The sequence below is a fragment of the Eurypyga helias genome, unplaced genomic scaffold (assembly GCF_000690775.1).
Source record: "Eurypyga helias isolate BGI_N326 unplaced genomic scaffold, ASM69077v1 scaffold35742, whole genome shotgun sequence".
Lineage (NCBI taxonomy): Eukaryota > Metazoa > Chordata > Aves > Eurypygiformes > Eurypygidae > Eurypyga > Eurypyga helias.
This window is the reverse complement of record NW_010237217.1, coordinates 652-20767: the sequence shown is the minus strand read 5'-3', so window position 1 is coordinate 20767 and position 20116 is coordinate 652. Positions and strand designations below refer to the sequence as shown.

At 46.2% G+C, this 20116-nt stretch overlaps 2 protein-coding genes across 2 annotated transcripts; one reads left to right on the top strand and one right to left on the bottom strand.

Moving 5' to 3' along the window:
- The first annotated feature begins 572 nt into the window (after nt 1-572).
- On the top strand, nt 573-4510 carry FABP1 (fatty acid binding protein 1, liver). The gene is made up of 4 exons (XM_010147381.1): nt 573-668; nt 1728-1900; nt 3760-3852; nt 4357-4510. Exons 1-4 carry the CDS (start codon nt 602-604, stop codon nt 4405-4407), a joined length of 384 nt encoding a protein of 127 aa, XP_010145683.1. The 5' UTR covers nt 573-601; the 3' UTR covers nt 4408-4510.
- Nucleotides 4511-6072: 1562 nt separating this feature from the next.
- On the bottom strand, nt 6073-19582 carry SMYD1 (SET and MYND domain containing 1; the record flags this gene model as incomplete). The annotated part of the gene is made up of 7 exons (XM_010147383.1): nt 6073-6528; nt 8013-8181; nt 9690-9853; nt 11029-11121; nt 14375-14567; nt 17513-17551; nt 19452-19582. Coding segments are annotated over 7 exons (948 nt in total), but the record flags the coding sequence as incomplete, so codon positions are not given.
- Nucleotides 19583-20116: the final 534 nt, after the last annotated feature.

Sequence of the window (20116 nt, the reverse complement as noted above, 5' to 3'; positions counted from 1 at the left end):
GGATTTGATTGAGTCGTGTTTTTTCCTCAGGGGACAATGATGATTTTGTGACTGCTGTTACATCTGAGTTACACCAAACCCCACCATTGCAGAGGATGGCGAGGCAAAGGAAAGAGGGAGAAAGTTGGTCCCTGCCAGCTGCAGCCACTATTCTTCATGTCAGTGCTAAGGACACAGCATGCACACATCAATGAGTAGAAACCCCACCGGTGTCAGCTCCAGGGGACAAGATAATTTTTCACTGCTTTCTCCTCTTCCAGACCACAAGCTGATGAGATGATTTGGCTCATTCCTCTGATAATTAATCTCTTTGCACTATTATTTTTTTTATCATTTGTATATGGATGCCACATTGCTACCTCCATACAATGGGTTTATGGGATTTTCCCTGCCCCCACATCGTAAATTGAGGTTTGTAAAATGTAGAGTAATTTATCACTGACCATTGCCCAGTTTTATGTTAATGTTTGAACATGGCCATAAAAGAATTACATCATCTTACCTCTGACCAACTTTTAAGGCAAAAGGACCTTATAAAACCAAGCTCTGCTTACCAGCAAAGCACCTTTGCCTGTGTTGTGAGCACAGAGAGATTTTCATCATGAGCTTCACTGGAAAGTATGAACTCCAGTCCCAGGAAAATTTTGAGCCTTTTATGAAAGCCCTTGGTAAGTGTCTCCATGTACTATGTGCTGCTTTGCCTCTGCTGATCCCACTGATACTTGGGAGTCCAACTGTGTGGATATGCTGATGATGTAGATTGAAAACATCTCTCAGATTTCCTATTTCTGTCTGTCATCTTGCAATTGCTGGGTTTTTTTAATACATGTGCATGGAGATGTGATCTCAAAATAGAAAAGAAAGTAACTCTCTGGCTGGTGGCTGGAGGTCAAGAGATGCTGTGTGAAATTGTATGGATTGCAGGAAAACTATCCCAGCAGGCTCTGCAGCCATGGGCCAGCGCGGCAGAGTGCTGTGCATAGGTGATAAGCCAGTGGGACCTTGGTGGCTTAGGGTGACTGCAGGTCTGCTCCATCAGGCTGTGAAATTTGCGGCAGAGCAGAACATCACTCAGCCCACCGTGCTGCTGCTCAGTGATGTTGCAAAGCCCCAGATTCCACCATTCATCAGAAAAATAGTCAGGGTTGTTTAAATGTTCAGTGATGGATGTGGCTAGCTAGAATTCCACCTGTGTCCGTGCCAGAGAACATGCTCCCACAGCGTTTCAGGAGGCTTTGCACTCCTTCTGTGCAGTTATGTGCCGCAGGGGTTCTACTGTCACATTCGCTTCAGGTTTTGGGAGAAGACTTTAGCAAGCTGGTTCTGAGGGACTCTGAATTTCTTTAAAAAAACTCTGGTTCCCTCATTCTGCCATGATTTATTTCATTTTCTCTGCTTCCTCTCAGTGAAGGAAGGAAGGAAAACAGGATTTTTTTCTTTCCATCTGATGCTTAGCCAGGGAGGTAGCTGTTCCGCTCCCAGCCAGGTTGATGAGACAAGGGAGATACCTAGTTCCCACATCAAACCCAATATAAAGTATTTGTTGTTCTTCCTACCCAGCAGACTCATGTGGCCCTTGGGGAACCATCATCATTGCAATGTTTTTCCACACTGGAAAAGAAATCTTCCCAGCCGTGGGTCCCCAAATCCTGCCACAATCATTTGGCAGCAGCAATCTGCCTACCAATAGCTCCAAGGTCCATCTAACATCTCTTGTTCCTGGGCAGGGGTTCCTGATGACCAGATACAGAAGGGAAAAGACATCAAGAGCATCTCAGAAATCGTGCAGGATGGGAAAAAGTTCAAGATTACCGTGACCACTGGCTCCAAAGTGCTGCAAAATGAGTTCACCATTGGGGAGGAGTGTGAGGTGGAGATGGTGACGGGAGAGAAAGTCAAGGTGAGTGACCAGTGCATCCTCTGTCAGGGCTGTGGGAGCCCAGGGACATTAAATTTCCTTTCCAGCCATTCCCTCTGCACTTGAGCAAAGGGGATCACCAGACCAGGGGTGTTAAAGCTGACACAGGGAAAAGACCTGGGGAGTTCCCCAGCCTGGTGCTGTCTCTCACCGTTTGTGCACATGATTTAGTACAAGGGGAAGGGGATAATTGCTGAAACCAAGTCTGCAGATGTGACAACCGCTGCCCTGCTCCCTGCTCGTCCTCAGCAAGTCTCTTAGGGACATGTTTCCAAAAATGACGATCCATTTTGAGCCACCTTCATGAGAAACTCAGAGCCCAAGACTCTGAAGTTCCCACCTCCCCTCTTTGCTTCTATAAAACAAGCTCCCCAGCCAGCACTTCTGGAGATGAAGCCTTGCATTTTAAAGCTATTTTAACAGCCAGTTTGGAAAACACTGGAAGCCAGGGTTTTAACAGCCCATTTGGAAAAGGGGGATAAAGATGCTTCGGCAATTTTTTCTGACAGCAAAAGGCCTGAAAGATTTGAGCTGGAAAAGAGCAACTGTCTGTCATGTTGCAACACAAAACATACCCCCACCTCTGTTTTGTTGACTTAAAGGTAGTGCAGGAAAGTCAGCCAATGAATCATAAACCAATAAATCTCTCAAGTCCCAGCGGCTGTCAGCTTCTCTGCTGTCCTTTTCCACTGCTTCTGTTTACACTGGGTGAAATGATCTGGCAAGGTGAGGATTTATCACCCTTGAAATTGGGTCAGCTCCCATTCCTGGACATTAGTTTCCAATGGCTGATAAAATGCCAAGACAGTGCCACTGGTAAATATTGCCTCTCACCTTCACCTTGGGAAAGGATGATATTGCAGGGACTTTTGAAAGCAGGAGAGATGATGACTAAAGAAATGCCCCCGTCAATTGGGCTCTGAGAGCTGTACCAGCTGTATCACCATTTCCAGCATCACTGAAGTCCCTTGCGAATAAATCAGCAACTCAAGGGCAGGTGAACATGCCTTACAGCTGGATAGACAGATGTACAGAAATGTCTTTTGCTGGGCTATTTATTTGAGTCATTTCAGTGATCAGTGATAGCTGCCCTGGGGGTGCCGGTGCTGTCTGCAGCGTTTTTAGATGTCCAGCTCTGGGAAGAAAAAGACTCAGCAGATGTGCCTGTCCTGAAAGCTGTCCAGCCATGACCGAGTTTCTGAGAGCTCCTTACATAGTTTCCCACCTTGACTGGTACTCCCTCCACCCTCATGCTGTCTCCCAGCTCCCCATCACCCTACCCCAAAGGAGGTTATGTGCAGTAGGCAGGTGGTGGAGAGGAGATGACATGGCATGCCCTGGCCCAGCTCAGGTGGCTCTGCAGTCTTCTCCTTGGAGGCATGCAGCTCTTCTTGGTCTGGGGTGCTGCATGAGGACCTGCCCCAAGGAGCATCAGGGCTGCACAGAAGCACCAGCATCGGCAGGATGAAGAGCCTTCCTTCTTTTCCCCCCAGACTCAGGTGTTGTGATGACAAGGGATGCCAAGGATCCCTGCTCTGGCATCTACTGGTGCAGGAGCCATGTGTGAGTCTCAATTTGAAGGGGAGAGAGCTAAGTATGGAGGGAAAATCACCTCCCTGTAGAGGCGAAAGTAAACATCCATACCCTTGTGTTGTAGTCACCACCAACCTAATCCTCTCTCCTTCTCCGCCCAGGAAAGCCAAAAGCATGAGGGGAGAGGCTTGATCCAAACAGCTTTGCAAAGGGGATGGTGGCAACTCAGTACAGAAGGGGAAGAACAAAATGCAGGTGTTGAGGTTGTCTCCAGCAATAACACGAATGTCTCTTTCTTCTCCTACCAGGCTGTTGTTCAGCTGGAGGGTAACAACAAACTGGTCGCAAACCTGAAAGGGCTCAAATCTGTCACCGAACTCAATGGAGACACCATCACCAATGTAAGTGTAGAAGAGAAGGGCAATAGTTGGAATAATGGTGCATACCACTGCTTTCAGGAGTCTGGCCCTAGAAAGCCTCAGAGGACTCCGGGGAGGTGCTGGAGATGAGCATGTGCTTGCACTCAGGCTCTGCAGCCAAAGGTGTTGGTCACGCACTGAAGGCAGTTTTTCATTACAGTGTTACTGAAAAAGTGCTCTTTAAAACCCCAGTAGGTACTACTGATCAAAGTTTCACGTAACGAGGTATAGGTCACCAACACCGTATGTGTCTGGGTCTGGCACTGTTAAAGAAGAGAGATGTAGCAGACTGATCCCAGTTGAGGGTTGCCAGATTATCCCTACATTCTTTGGGGTATTCATGAAGAAACCCAAAGCTTTAGCAACTCAGTTTATAGTAGACAGACTGGGGACCAGTCCTACTTTGATTTGCAAGAGCAGCTCCTTTCCAAGCAGAGTTTGGAGCCAAGCACCACGGAAAGTTAACACTCTCCATTTGTTTTTCAGACGATGACCATGGGTGACCTCACCTACAAGAGAATCAGCAAGAGAATCTAGAAACCCTGCACATGCCAATCATTTTACTGTGTAAAATGTGTCCATTAAAGTAAAATTTGTATTAAAGGCCTGTATTATTATCATCAACCTCTTCACTATTGCTATAAAGAGGTGCAAGCCTCCCAAACTCACGCAAGGCCTGGTAGAAATTGGTCAACAGGGTGAGCCAAGGCTGCGTTGGTGTTGGTGAATGGAGCTGGGCTAGGGCACAGGCTCAGAGTCATTAGTGACCCTCTGAGGTGTGCTCCATGCTGAGGAGCGCTCTTCCAGCCTCTTCCTGGGACGCGTGCCAGCATCCTGCTGGGGACATCCCGGTGGGTCATGCACCACAGAGTGACTGGCAGTGCCAAAGAATGGGGTGATTTAAGTGGGCTCAAGGGAATGTCAGTGATCCTGCTCTTCCTTCTTAGCTGCCTTTTCCAAGCCCTGTGCTTGGGTGATGACTGGGAACCGTCACTGGGAAAGGGGTATATGGATGGTATGATATACCTAGCTGGGATGATATTCTTCCAACTGCTCAAAGCTGCTCGGGTTGTTAGGAAAACACCACAATTGCTCGCCCACCTCCTCCTGCAACCCCAACGCGTGTCACGAAAGGACCAGTTTGTCCTCGCATGCATCTCTCCCATGACTCCTCTCTCCTCAGGGAAGGTTTTCATGTTACAAGTCGACACTGATCCTCATGCTGAGGACTGAACCAATATGGATTGCCACACTGGCTATCAAATGAGCACCTCATGGATGGGCTTAGCTGAACAGCACCTAAAAAGCAGATGTTGGTCTCCAGTGAACCCACCTTTGGTCTGGAGAAACCAGCAGAATCACTGAGAAATGTCAGAGAGGAAAAGCCCTGCTTTTGTTTTATTGCTGATCTGCTAAGGAGCAGGTAGGGGATTCTTGAACAAACCATCTCTTTTCATCTCTTGGCTGCCACTGAAGGTCTGGAGCAAGCCAGCTGGATTTTGAGAGAGATGGGCAGACAGCAAACACCTTTTTTAATCTAGATATCCAGCCACTGCCTTTAGACTTTTCCTTAGCTCCACTGGCTGCCCATTGCAGCTGATCCATAGACTATCCCTTTTTTGCTCAGTGTAAAACTGATTAAGTGCCTGCCTAAGCTGCAGGGCAGGTGCTGAAAGGCATCATAGCCCCCAGTTCACCATGAAGGTGAGCAAAGGTGGATGCCCCTCCCTGGAAACCACTTGTCCCCTTAGAGCAATCCACACAGCCCCACCACACCAGTGCCACTGGCTTCTGGCATGCACTCATCTCATGTCTGTCTGCTGCCATCACTGCAGACATTTCCTGGTTTTTAACGAAGGAGACTCATTTACTCAGATTCATTTATCCTGATGTTGGAATTCTACTTAGTCTTGCTTGCAAAGTATGCACAGTTTGATGTTGCACCCCTGTCCACTGCAGAATCATTTTTCAGGATTTTTTCATCAGAAAAAAACACCACTTTACACAAAACACCATCTGTGCATCTTACTCAGTTTGCACTAAAGGCAGACATGGCACTTTTTGGAACCAGCTTCTACCACCCTTTGGTCAACCACCCATGGACATCCCTGGAAAGGAATGATGACATCAGAAAGAAGTGATGTGGGGGAAAAAAAACACTTAAGAAAGAAGCTATTAAAATTTAACCAAGGGCTTCAGGATCAGGACTTGTGTAGAGAGACACAGGCTTCCAGTAAGTATGTAAATAATTTTATAACAGGATTTTTACTTTGATTCTTAATGCTAGTGGTAGAAAAAGGATGTTGCTCCTGCCAAGATCTCTCCTGCTTTCAGAGAAGCATTTTTCAGGACTTTCCCCCTGCAGGTCCATGCTGTCAGATTGGTGCCACTGGAAACAATCCTTATGGATAAATCACATTCTTATACCACATTCCCAATATTTGGGGGTGCCACAGGTGATGTTGTCCCACAGGCATGAATTTGTGTCAAGCTCAGGGTTTATTCCTTCTTGTGGAAGAGGCTTGGTGTGGTCTCATTGCTGGGTTCAGGCATGACTTGAATCTTTTGGTTTTTGAGGGCAGCTTCCCTCATTTTGTAATACATGAACTCGTTCTGCTGGAACATGCGCAGCTCCATCTCCGTCTGCACACGCATGACCTGAGGGACACAACAGGTTACAAAACCTGCGACACAGGGGATCTCAAGGCCCTGCCTAAAAAATGGGGACCATTTTCAGGGTCGTCATAGGCCATGTAATGACTGATGCATCTTACTCTAGGTGTCCTACCAGTGGGACCAAAACTAACTGGACACAGATACCCAGCTACTTTCACAAACCTGGTTGCCTGTGTACTGTGAAGGTGAAGAGGGCATCAGCCCTTCCTGCACCCAGCTCTTCCACAGGTTGCTGGGAAGCCTCCCGCTCCTAAATCTGATGCAGAACCTAGAGGCAATGATGCACAGAGCCAGGGAGTGAGTGCGCTTCCCACCCACACCCTGGGTGTCACCTTTGGGGTGCCCCATGACTGGGGTGGGAGTCACGTCATGTGGGAGGAGGCAGGGGAAGACAAAGAGGGATGCTCAGCCCCTCTTGGAGCACATCACAGTTTTACCCCCTGTATCCCAGGATTCACCACAAGCAGTGGCATTGCTGGTACTGCATTATAGCAGAGGATCAGAAGGGATTTTAGGAAACCTTACACCTGTCCATGAGTTTATTCAACACGTGGTTTAGAAGCACAGACATAAGCCATATATCCACTATTTTCCTCCTAAAGTAAGTGGGAAAGGAAATAAAGAAATGCAGGTGCTGGAGTCTTGCCCTCTGCTACATATAGGCAAACAGTCATCAGACAGGTTGGCTTTAGGTCACAGATGCTCATTTTTCTGGTGATATAAAATTGCACTAATAAAGGTTATAGCTCTGCTGTAACAGGGACCAAGACATCAATAAAGGATTTCATTTGGTACCATGTAATTTTTTTGGCTTTCACTTGGTACCATGTAATTTTTTTGGCTAAGGAGAACGCTGTAAAGCCAACAGGTCACATCAGGTGAGTTAAAGGCAAAGACATGATAGATCCCAAGCTGCAGTTGTAAATAGTTCATCATATCTGAGCAGATGTAATTTCCTGGGATCTGCAGCTCCAGAGTTTAAGCTAGGAAATACACCTGTCAGTCATTTGAGGAAAAAGTACATTGCAGTTAAGAGGACTGGAGAGTGGTAAATAAAAAAGAAGGGACACCAATAAAGAAGATCAGTTGGTAAACTGGGAACATACACCATAAGTAATTTGATATAGTCAAATCATAATGCCACCCATCCAAGAGCAGCGAAACGAGGCTGTTTGAAAAATGGGAGATGCTGTGCTTGGGCACAGCACTTTTAAAGAAGATTCAGTCCTCAGCAGCCATGTTTAATGTTTGCTCTGGTGCAGGATAAAGCTATTTTTCAGGGATGAAAATTTCCCTTAGGAAAAAACATGCATTTTCCTTCAGACTGTAACATAATCTAGAGAAAACCACAGCACTAGAAAGAAGCAGTCAGTACTTCTACACGCCTTTCAGCTCTTACAGATGTGTTGTTCCAACAGCTTGAATATAATAGTGCCCAGAGAGACAACACAGGAGATGACACCTACCTCCAGATCTTTGGTGATTGGGTGTGAAGGCCCATGGGTTATCAGAAGAATGGCATAGGCTTTACAGATCAAGCCATGCCCGGCTTCGATGAGACCTGCATGCCAGTGAGTCACTCCTGCCCGCATCACGGCCATTCCCAGCTGTGCATTGTTGGGATGGTATATTTTCCTGGAAAAACATTGAGCAATTTTAGTTCAGGAAAGGTCTAGGTGCCTAAATGTTTGTCAGTGATGTGATATGTTTGCCAAAGAGCAGACTGTTTACTCGAGTGAAGAGCCTATTGCATTCAGTGTCACTGAAATGTGCAGCCCTGCTTGGAAAGGGGCAAACATGAGTTACACAAGGACACGAGTTAGACGAGGACATGAGTTGTGAAAGAGGATGAACAACCTGCAAATGGGGTAAATTGGACACCTGGGTTGGAGAATGCCAAGCTCTGCCATTCCATATTCTTTCGGCACAAACAAAACTCAGGTCTGACCCTGCAGCCCAGAGGGCACCAATTTAACTTCAGGCACTTTATGCAGTGCCTAAACTGAGAATGCAACAACCACCACCTTCCCATTCGAAGTGGGGAGAGAAACTGTTGATTCCAGACATGTTCAGCTCACCCCATGGAGATGCAGCCCTGACTCCAGGGACTGTCAGATCACTCCCCTGTGGTCAGTACCCAGGGTGGGAAAAATGAAACCGGGCCTCTACATCCAACTTTAGAAGCTGAGGCAGAGTTAGAAGCTGCTTGGACTTGCCCGAAAACCTGCCTTCAAGGGATTATTTCGCATCTTGAATTGGCATGTGTTAAAGCAAGGAAGGAAATTACTGCAGTCCTCACTCTGGACTGAAAAACGGAGCAACAAGGAGGGGAAGCAATTTCCTCTGTCTCATTCAATGAGCTTAGTGCCAGAGCTGGGACATGAGGTAGCTTGTCAGGCCTGCAAGTCAGGGAGGTGACTCTGTCACCCCCCTGAAAAAGAACAAAATATCACAGGCCTTTTGAGGTAGAACTGACCAAAAAGACAACTAATGGGTATGAGATGTTCTCAGCATCTCAGTGAACAAGATGTTTTTTCCATGGTTTCTATTCTTTTATATTTATTACTCATCAGTCCTCTAGTAAAACCTCAGTAATAATAAAGTAGAACACTTGTACTGTGAGCTTTGCCCTGAATCTATGTGAACTAAAGCTGAATTTCTTTATTTTTACTGAGCTCTTATCAGAGGACTTGTGTATGCTAATTAGCCAGGACAAAAATCCATGTATTATTCAAGAGTGACGGGATATCTTCAGTGACAGCCATTTGATGTGGCTTCTCTTTTCCCTGCAACTTCTCCTTCCTGCAGGGTTCAGGGGAACAGTCCATTTCTGGCAGTGGCAGTCTCTCTGCCCTGCACCCAGGCTCTGTGGCTTGCTACCGGGGCAGCCTTAAAGATGCTTCTGAGACAAAACAAGAAGGCTAACAAGGTCTGCCAGTTCCAGTTTAGTAAATCAAGGTGTTTGGGGGCTCTCGTGCATTTAAGAAGGGATCCCTCTCTGCCTGCTGATATTACCAGTTCTCAGTCTGAATGCCAGCACCCCTGCCCTGAAGGAAGATGCAGACTAAGAAAAATATTCCTGTAACATGCTGCCTAACACTGCATAACCACAGATCGCTGCCAAAACCAAGGCACAGACATACAGGTAGCCATCCACCATCTTCTTGGCATAGTCAGCTGCTTCTTCAAACATCTGGAGGTAGGAGAGCACCTCGGAGGCAATGCTGAGGATCCTCAGGAGGTAGATGTTCGTGTCCCCCAGCACGGGCTCCTGTTTCTTCAGGCACTCACGGCATAGCTTCACGACCTGTGCCCAGAGGAAGGAGAGAAAGGAAGGGCAAGTCAGAGCACCTGTGGCCCCAAAGCTGCCACACCAAAGCCCTGTGAGTTGCATGGTCCATATCAGTCCTAGAGGCCAAGGCAGGCTCTGTGAAGGTTGGGGAAGATAGGATAAGCTTTGATTTGTTGAGAAGCATCAGCCTAGAAAAATGATTGATGCTCAAAGCTTTCTCTCCCAGGATTACATTCATAAAATCAGTGAGGAAAAAGTGATGCTTACTGCTCAGGAGAAGAAAGACCTCAGGAGGTTGGGTTTGGTCAGATACCAAGTGCCTACAGGACTCTTACGCACTGCCACCCACCCAACCTCCTACAAGCATTTGATGCAATGAATGCTTTTATTGACCCCATGGGGCTGGAGACATGGAGCTGCACTGCCCCATGCGTGTCTGTTTAGCTGTGCCATGACCCAGTGTCCAGATTTTTGCTTTGGGGGGCTACAGACTTTTCCCAAAATAAGTTCAAACCCAGGAGCTGTTGCTCAACCCGGAGTGATTTCCTGAAGATGTTACACTCTGAAGAGAACAATTAATGCTTCCTGGGTCAGCAAAAGAGGGACAAAGGAAGAAGTGACTTGAGCTCCCTCACCCTTTGCCTTTGTGGCCTGTGCTTCAGGTGGGATGTGGGTCTCCCACACCACCCACCCATCCTCAGCACCTGACAAAGGAGCAGTATGCAGGAGCCAGGAGGTGAAAAGGAGATCAACACAGGCAAACATAGCCCAATGTGGCAAGTCTCCTGCCTGTCCTGTCTCTCTCTCAAACCCACTGTCTTCCCTTTTATGAGGCTCCTGGCAGAGCTGACTTGTTACACTTGCCCTGTAACTCAGGTTTTTTGCCCGGGATGCCCTCAGTTCAACACCTGTGTCAATCGGAGGTGCTGGAAGTCACCTGAATCTCCTTCTATCATCACTATGAAAGAAAGCAGTCTGGGATGTTGTCTCAGACATGACCATGACAGAGGGCAGAAACCAGTGTCAGCTTTTGCAATCTGATCTGCCAAGAGGGCAGGAGGCACATGGGGATATTCAGGTTACAGCAGAGGGGGGTTGTTTCATCATTAAATCATTGATGTAGAGAGGGACAAGGCCTGCTTTCCCTGGAGGTTTGTATACAGCAAGAGAGCAAAAGTACCAGGACTCACTTCATGGTAAAGTCCCTCCATGCGGGCCTTGTTGATCTTCTCTAGCGTGTCCTTGGAGAACTGGATGACCTCCTTTACCATCTCTGCAGAGGGCTGGGGACAACATTAGGAACATCGGTGAGAAACTGCACTGCCTGACACATGCCAAAATACCCTGGTTGAAGGGATGCTTGTTCTGCAGTCAGGGAACCCAAATCAGCTCAGTGGGATGCTTCCCACATCACCCACTACCCTCCTACTGCTGGCTATATATCCCAGCATGCCTCTCAGACATGCCCAAGACTGGGCTGAAATGGTCCTGCTACCAAGTTGAGAGTTGAAGCTCTTGCAGACTTCAGCAAGAGTGTTGCTCAACAGGGTAGAGGTCACAGAATCACAGAATTTTTTAGGTTGGAAAAGACCTTTAAGATCATCAGCTCCAACCGTTAACCTAACACTGCCAAGTCCACCACTAAACCATGGTGATTTGGTGCTCTGCACCATAAGATGGTTGACCTCGGATTTCAGCTGTATCCAGAGAGTGAAATGTGTTTTCCCACCCACCTCAAAGAAGTTTGGATTTCACTGTGTGTTTGAAGACATGATGCACATCTAGGCATGCCTGGCAAAACACAAACCAGATCATAACTAGTTGCCTCTTCTTCCTTCATTTAATGCTGAAATAAAACATTATGATATCCAGAACCATCATTCATCACCTGCTTTTCCGAGCCTTTCAAATTAGCATTTTCAAACTATTCTATCATGACCTTCCTTTTTGTAAATGGGAAATTTGAAATTGGCCCACAGTTTTGTGAGGAGCTGCAGGCAGAACCTGGTCTGGAGACACGCAATACAACCAGAGCACAGGCATGTGCCCAGCAGCCACGAAGGACTTCTGGGTGTGGATCAAAAGCAGAGACCCAACAGTGCAACAAAGGACACAAAGATTTGTAGTCAGGACTGTAGGAATGTTTCATTGTCTTTTCCCCATACCTGGTCTATCAGATTTTTGAGGAACCTGTGAAATTCAGCTAGTTGGGAAAAGCTCTTGGAAGTTTAGTATGGAAGGAAAATCAATAGCTTTTCAGGGCCATATACCCCCCATCTTTTTTATGGACACATATATATGTGTTATAATTTATTATTCTATATTATTAGACCAAAGCCATCATAGCTAATCAGATTTTGGCAGCTGTTTGAGCAGCACACAGGGTGTCCTAGTGCACAGAGCACATTTAAAGGTAATGTTAATGTCAGTCCAACTCACATCGCTACACTGTCTGAGTAAAGACTCCCAGAATAGGTACTCTAAACAGCACTCCCACAGTGACTTTGTCAAATAAAAATCCTCGCTTGCATTTACTAGACCCCTAGGTCTGTTGCCATCATAAACAATGGGAACTTTGCTACTATTTGGGAAGGGTGAAGGACTGGAGGTCGGAGCAGCTGTTGAGGATGTAAACTGTCAATCCTGCATATATTCATAGCGCTTTTTCCATGCAGCTGTGAGCATTGCTGCTCTCGGGCAAGTGAGTCTGAATTCAGAAAATGCGATAGGGCAGACGTGCTCTGCGGGTGAGGTCAGTCTGGATACTCATTGTCTGTGGATGGAGTGTATTTTTAATAGCTGAAATCATGCACCTTGCATAGTTACAGGCTTTTTCTGTACAAACACTTCAGATTGTGGAGGACATTTACCCGAAAGTGCATGTGTTCCCGCTGCGTGCTGCAGAGCAGCTCTAATGCTCACAAAAAGGGGATGGCACATCTAACTGCTCAGTCAAGGCTCGATAGCAGGTGTTGAAGGACAGCTGAGGTTTTTTATGCCACCCACTGGAGGAGGTGTTCAAAAACACTTTTACAGAAAGTCACATAAAAATGCTTCTGCATCAGAGGACTGAGCTCTGGGATAGCTTGACATTAGAAGCGGGGAGTTTCAGTAGTCAGGATTAGCTTTAAAATGAAGCTTGATAATTTAGTAATGGGATTATACAGCAGGGTCTTTTGCACGGGAGGAGAACTTGACCCAGCAAGCAAAGGGTCTCCTCTAGTCCCATGTCCTATCTGTCATGGGAGCTCCCTGGTATCTGATCCTGTTTCTCCAAACCTTTCCCAGGGAGAGACTTATACTCTGCAATATCCAGCCTTTCCTGACTGATGTCTATATGGAAGAAGAGTCATAGGACTGAGCTTGGCTTTCTGGTAACTGCTGAGCTGGAGACTAAGGGTTTTGTACTCCTTCCCCAGAAGGTGCAGCTCACTGGGCCTCTCCTGGTGACAGTGCTGTCTGAGGTCACAGTTCCTCACCGTATGTTTGCTATTTGGTCCTGCCCCACGTCAGCCCCAAGCTGACCTGTCTGATTCATTATACGACTGCTCAACAGTGCAGCTCAAAGACTTGCTAATACATTAAATTGTACTGCCTTGCTTTGCCTTCCTTATACACTTTGTAAAGCTTGCAGGAGTAGAAACCCCCTAAGCTAATTCTGCCACAAAGGACAAAAAACGTGAACAATTATATCCTTGGGCACAGGAACCAAAAGAAGAAACTTTTCGTGCCACAGGCACGCTCATCAAGTGGAGACCCTGGCCAAGCAACACATCCCACTGCCGACAGCAAGACTCAGCCTGACACCCTCCCACTCAATGACTTGTGAGACCTCCAAGGAAAACACAGATTGCTTAAAAATGAGCTGTCAAACATGTTCATTCTTCTCAGTCAGTCTGCCCACAGCGACCATGCACAAATGTCAGGCGATGGTACAAGCTCCCTGTGACAGGCCTTTGCAAGGACGGATTGGCAGTTGAGGCTTCCCACCTTGCTGGAGCCAGTGTGATGGCTTTTTACAGGCTGCAAAGCTTCAGACACACTTTACAGACTGTACAGCTTCAGCACTGTTGGTTAGTCCTGTCACCACAAACCACCTGCAACACATTTACCGTTCTGCAGTTCATAACCTTGATTCCCTTTCAGTTCCTAAAAAAACCCCCAACATTCTAAATGCCAGCATTTTTCTCAGCTCTAGACTTAATTTTTCAATATTTTAACATTCTGCTTGTTGATGGACTTTTAGGTTATGGTTAAAATCAACTTTTGTGGGCTTTTTTAAATTAAAAAGTGCATTTATGCTGCATAATAGAGATTAATATGGCCTTGCATGGTGGGATTGAACTGGTGTTGTGCTCCATCAAGGTTCCGTTCTCATTTTTTAAATTGGCACCAGTCAGGCTTCTGCCAAAATCTGACTCTGTTCCTATTGAGAGTGTCCCTGGACTGAGGAACCATGGTCACAGAGACACACAGATGCCTTGGTGGAGAGGACACATATGCTTCTGGGTTTGGACACAGCAGGACAAACCATACCTTGCTTTCCCCCTCCTTCACTGCCAGCATCAGATCGTCCTTGATCTGTTTCTTGCAGTGCTCGCAGGTGCAGTCGAAGTAATACTGCTTCTTCAGCTGCTTCCGCCGCTCCTCGCTCACGTTGAGGAAATCCACATAGGAAACAGTCAGCTCATCTCCTGGAGAAATCTTGCTCAGTGCCCGCAGTTCAATCCTGGGTGCAAAGGAGACCAGATGTGGGCTCGTAGAAGCAGCAGAAGCAAAGATGCAGCCATAGAGTTGTCAGCGATAAGTCCTGCGACCTGCCCCTGCCTTGCAGAGGTGAGCCCTTGCCCTAAGGTACTGCTTTAGCTCTTCAGAGAGGCAATGCAGAGATGGGCAGCAGTCTGGTAAACTGAACACAGGGTAACAACACAGTCACACCAGTTTCTCCGGCTCCTCTGCAAGTCTCTGTCAGGGATACATAAGGGTCTGAGCTATAGCCAGATTATGGCTCCATTACTTCATCCAGGTGGGGGCTGAACCTAGACATAAACCTTTATTATGTTGCAGGAGATCTCGCCAGAAGAAAACCTGGAGATCAGAAATATCCAACAAGCCTTGCAAAATGCTGAGTTTGCGTCTTTTTTTAAGTACTGCTTTGCATGCTACCCGCACAACTCTGGCTAGGCTCCCTCATCCTGAGCTGTGCTGCTTTCGGTATTGTTTTCACTCCAAGAAGTTACGACAAATTCCCTCCGGGTGCTGGGTAAGAGATGTCCTCGCCCTGTTCATGTACCTCTACATAAAGGCTTAGTAACGATTCTCTGGAAACAGTCTGGATTTTAATAGCTCATTTGATCTGATGCCTACTGCTAAAATAAACCACAATTTAATTGCCAGTCTCTGTTACTAAACCAAAATTCATGGCAAGCCCTCAATGACAGACTTTTGGAAACCCAGACCTTTGCACCTGCCTTTCTCTCAGGTTGTTCCCTGCAAAAGACCTTAAATAACGTGGCCACTCAAAATTAATCCCTTGCTATTTCACTCTACATGCTACATATCCCAGTTACTCTGGGCCATCTCTCAGTTGCAGGGGCTGAACAGGCACAACTGGCTGAAGAATTTGGCTAGAATGTGAAAAAGCTCCATCATACAACAATGGTGAGGTGGTGCTTCTGCATCCATCTGCTCCCTCATCTACTAGTGATTCTACACATAGTTAGAAATAATTCACTGTGAGTGAGACCGGTGACTTTGGGCTCTGCTCAGAGCAGTTAGTGGGTTACACATACTTTTGCAGGTAGGCATACTTACGGGTTATCAAAATTCAGGCAGTCCCCTGGTCTGAGCTCCCACCCTACCGTTGCACTACAGTGTGGTACATCAGTCCTGGGGCTCCCTCACCGTGGGCTGTGTGCCTTGACCATCCTCCTGCTGAGCTCAACAGCGAGTCTGATGTACATGCCTGCTACGCGATGGACCTGGGGGGGACCTGCTGGCTCCAAGCTGAACAGGAGGTGCTTCAGATGGGATGCAGTGAGGGTCTCACCAAAGGCATAGGTGGCATAGGACTCGAAGGTCTCATCAGGTGCATTAGAAGTAAGTCTTTTGGAGGGGGACATGACTTTTTCTGTGTGATCATATTTCTGCAAAGGGACTGTAATTCTCTTGTAAGTCCTTTTAAATTCCTTTCTAATTCCTGTTACAAGCTCTCAGCACCAAGAGCGTAGCTCAGAGCCTTTCAGCTGTGCTAAAACTGCTGTGAAAACTACTCTCTGAGGCCAAGTAGTTGACCTCCTCTGGGTGTTAGATCATATCAACAGCATATTCCATAGAAAATTCATCACTAAACATGCCATCACCACCAAGGGCAGCTATTAGTTACACCGCAACCATGGGTAGGTGCCAGCCAGAGAAAGATGCAACCTGCTACTCCAGGAGAAAGTGCACGAAAAAGAGCAATTCCCATCAGAAAAGTTTACATATAGAAACATTCCTGTTCACGCTTAACAGGATCCTCCTGAAAGTGAGTCATGCAACCAGAGAAGCAAAATCAAGCCTCTGACTTTTATGATGCCCCTGATAGCCTAAGCACCGTAGGTGTATTTTAAGAAGCCATTCCTTGTGTGGAGGGGGTTGACAGCGTTTGGGATAAGCCTGGAAACGCATAGCATATTTTAAATGCTGTAGTTAAAGAGACACTGTCAGCTGAGAGCACCCCACCGAGTTTGCCCCATGCTCTTTCCCCAGTGTCTGCCCCAAGCACCAAGGACCTTGAAAGACGGGTGAACCGACACTGCCCATGCCTGATAGCTTAAAACCCAAATTGCCCCAAAATAGCAGTTCTAATCAGAAGTGAAACTCATTTGCCCCTTTGTATGGTCCTAGCTATAATGCACTGAGTAAGCATTAATGGTGAAGAGCATTTCAAAAGTATTTCATGTCTTACTTGAGGAAATTACGAGTTTGCTTGAAATTCAGGTTTAAAGACAACAGTGTTGTTTTAACAGAACTTACTGTAATATACCAAGTGCAGTGAGCTAAGCCGAGAACTTGTTTTTGCATACATTTTTGTGATTTCTTTAGTTTGGATCAGGTAACAGTGGCATCATTAAAAAGTAAAACATAAATCAAGTATTATGATAATAAAGGATGAAACCTACATCTCACGGTACTGCTACTGTAGGCAACACATTCAAGGGGCACCGTTTGTTGCAGAAGAAACGTGGGCTATTTAGTATGTCAGTAATGCTAATCATTTCTCATCTCCTAGTACGCAAGGTTTTATTTTGGGCTATACAAGATTAGCGAGACCTTGTGCTGACTTTCATGCTCTTGCTGTAGTCAGGAGAGGAGAAATGAGAAGTGGAGAGGGAAAATACTGACAGGGAGGAAGCCAAGGGAGAGGGTGGGAAGGCAGGGAAGGAATCCACCATGGGGGAAACAGTCACAGTATTATCACTATCATTTTAATTTACTACAAAATGCAGAGTTAAGTGAGGTTTGGGTTTAGTGGGGCTTTACACAGGGAAGGAGTAGAAGTTCAGAAAACAGGGAAAGTGAAATTTTCTGCAAACAGAGGGAGCCCCTCTGGCTGTTTGCAGCTTTTCCATTAACACAGGTCATGAGGGGTACAGGGCAAGGGGAAGGACGATGCTTTCAAGACCGACCCACCTCATCTGTGTGTGGAACATTGATCTTACAGCCTCATGACTGAAAGACAAAACAAACATCTGCAGTTTATACTGAAAGTACAATGAAATACAATGAATAAAAACCTGGGTACATGGTGTAAGGCATCAGGACATCATCCTGACGGGGTGAGGGGGGTTCCCAGCACCTGGCTCATGTCTCTCATGCATTTGCTATGCAGCTGCCATAACCGAATTGCCCATCACCGGGCCATGGAGGATTTGGTGGATAAATGTCCTGGCACTGTGATTTTAGGAGTGCTCTCAGCCAGGGGGTGAGCAAAACTCACTTCTGATGTTTGGCAGGTGCAATGAGGCTAGTTCTCCTGCACAGAAATGTCTCCACTGACATCAGTAGTTGTGCTCGCTAAAATACAGCTTGAAATGGAAATCAGACTGGGGTGTCAGCAACAAGGACTGTGCTCTGTGTGATGAGTTTAGTAGGCCCTCCAATCCAGTATTGTGCCATGAGCGCTGACAGAGAGCTCAGTTCCTACAACAGGGGCTTATCATCAGGTTTCCACCGAATGACAAGAAACCTTCATAATTCACCTGGTCAATAACCAGATGGACAAGTTTAAAGTAAGTAACAGGATACGTGTGGGAGCTTTGACAAGCTGCCAGGCAAAGAAAATGCCATACTTACCACCCAGAAACTCAGACTTCAGGGGTGCTATCACTGCTAGTTACTTCCTCCAATTCTCAGACTGCCATCATTTCACTATGGATCTCATCCAGGGCAATTGTATACCAGAACACAGACTCCAATCTGAGTTTGAATCAGACTCTATTTCCCACCAAGCTGATCATCCTAATGCAGTTTTGTTTTCTTTTTGCTCATTTACCAGCTACTTGACAAATATTGGTATAGTTTTATCAGGTAAAACCAGCAGTGAGAACTGGAGTGCACAAGCAATGTGATAGTTAACAATGGGGAGGCTGAGGGGTTAAATTACAGCACTAAATCTTGATAAACACGGGAATTTGTAAAATCTTAAGACTGAGTGGAAAATTTGGATGTAATATTGTAGCTGTGTGGGTTTTGGCAAGCAGTTTCCCACAGGTAATGTCTTGCACATGATGCAACTTGCAGGATGAGCAGCAGTTTATAACTTTTCTGGCCTTGGAGGAGGCTGGGAAGAACAGAGCATCCCTTCCACGGGCTGTCCCACACACTGAGAACAGAAGCCTCCACTCCCAGCTCCACTGAAATGTCTCTGCATTTCCCACTTAATCTCTTTCCATCTCACATATCCTGCAGAAGTTTTCTTACAGGGCTTGGGTTGCTTTGGGGAATACCCAGCGGCTTAGGGCATCCAGCACTCACACAGGACTCGGTTTGCAAATAACATTCATTAAGATCCCATTGCTGAAGGGTTAATCAGTGATTAATAGAGATGGTACACTCTCACAAAGATGAGGGTTTGTGTTAGGGATGGTTATAAACACATCAGCAGATAGAGATATACAGCTGATTGCAGGCTTTGGTTATGAGCAACTCTTGGACTGTGGACTTGGCATAATCTTTAATAATTTATTAACTGCAATTGTTCCTTAACTATTTATAAATAAAGCCTCAATATAAGGCTGATCTAGGCAGCTACTTAGTAGTTCATCTGCCTATTTTGTGTCTGGTTTCAAAAGTCACAGAAACCAGGGAAAAATGCTGGTTCACTGGATTTGGGGTCAAACCTTGTGTATTTGTTTAGTGCGTCAGACAATAATTTTTAAAACAACAATAATGAGAGAGAAAACAGATCCTCTCTAGAAAGAAAATCCTGACCTTTTCTGAGCTAGAGAAGGAAACAAGAAGGAACAGATTTTCTGGGGCAGGGATCTGACAGTGTGGGGTCAGAGGAGTCTGATGAGTTGCCCGTTAGGATGCATCCCCACTGCGCTCGAGGAAGGAAATATCCACTCACTTGCCATTGTTGAAGATGACAGTACAGTTGGGCCAGCAGTCATGGTTGGCCTGGCAGAGGTTGGGGAAGATTCCCACACCAACAGCCTGCAGTCCTCTTTGGTCACTGAGGGTAAAGCCGTTGCAGCTGATCTAGTTCCAAAACATAGGCAGGAAGAAGCATTAAAGGAGAAAAAGCTGAACTCAGCTACATTCAGGATTTCTCAATTCCCACTGATGTTTTAGAAGAGGTATATCTCCAGCATCCCATCTCCAAACTTTCAGGAGAAAGGAGTGCCTACGAGATCATTGCAGAAGGTAGTTGTAGAAACAACATCTTTAGTTGGATAAAATACCCGAAGAGAAGCAATGCAGGACTTGTGCAGGTGTACCAACTCAGAGCAGAGCTGAGTCAATGCGGCAGAATATTTGCTGTTAATATTCGTTTGGGATCTCTAAGCTAAATTTGGTTTGACCATGCATGGGCTTCCTCATATTCACTTCCTGAAAATAATTCAGAAAAAGGTCACAATAAAATGAATTTGAGGCAATTCAAGCAGAGCATTGGCAGAAAGCAAAGTTCACACTTACTAGAACAGGTATCAGTGAGAAATTAACCTTGAAAGCTACATTCAACATGGTCACGTTTACTGGGGACTCACAGAGGTTATAAAAACCAATTGCTAC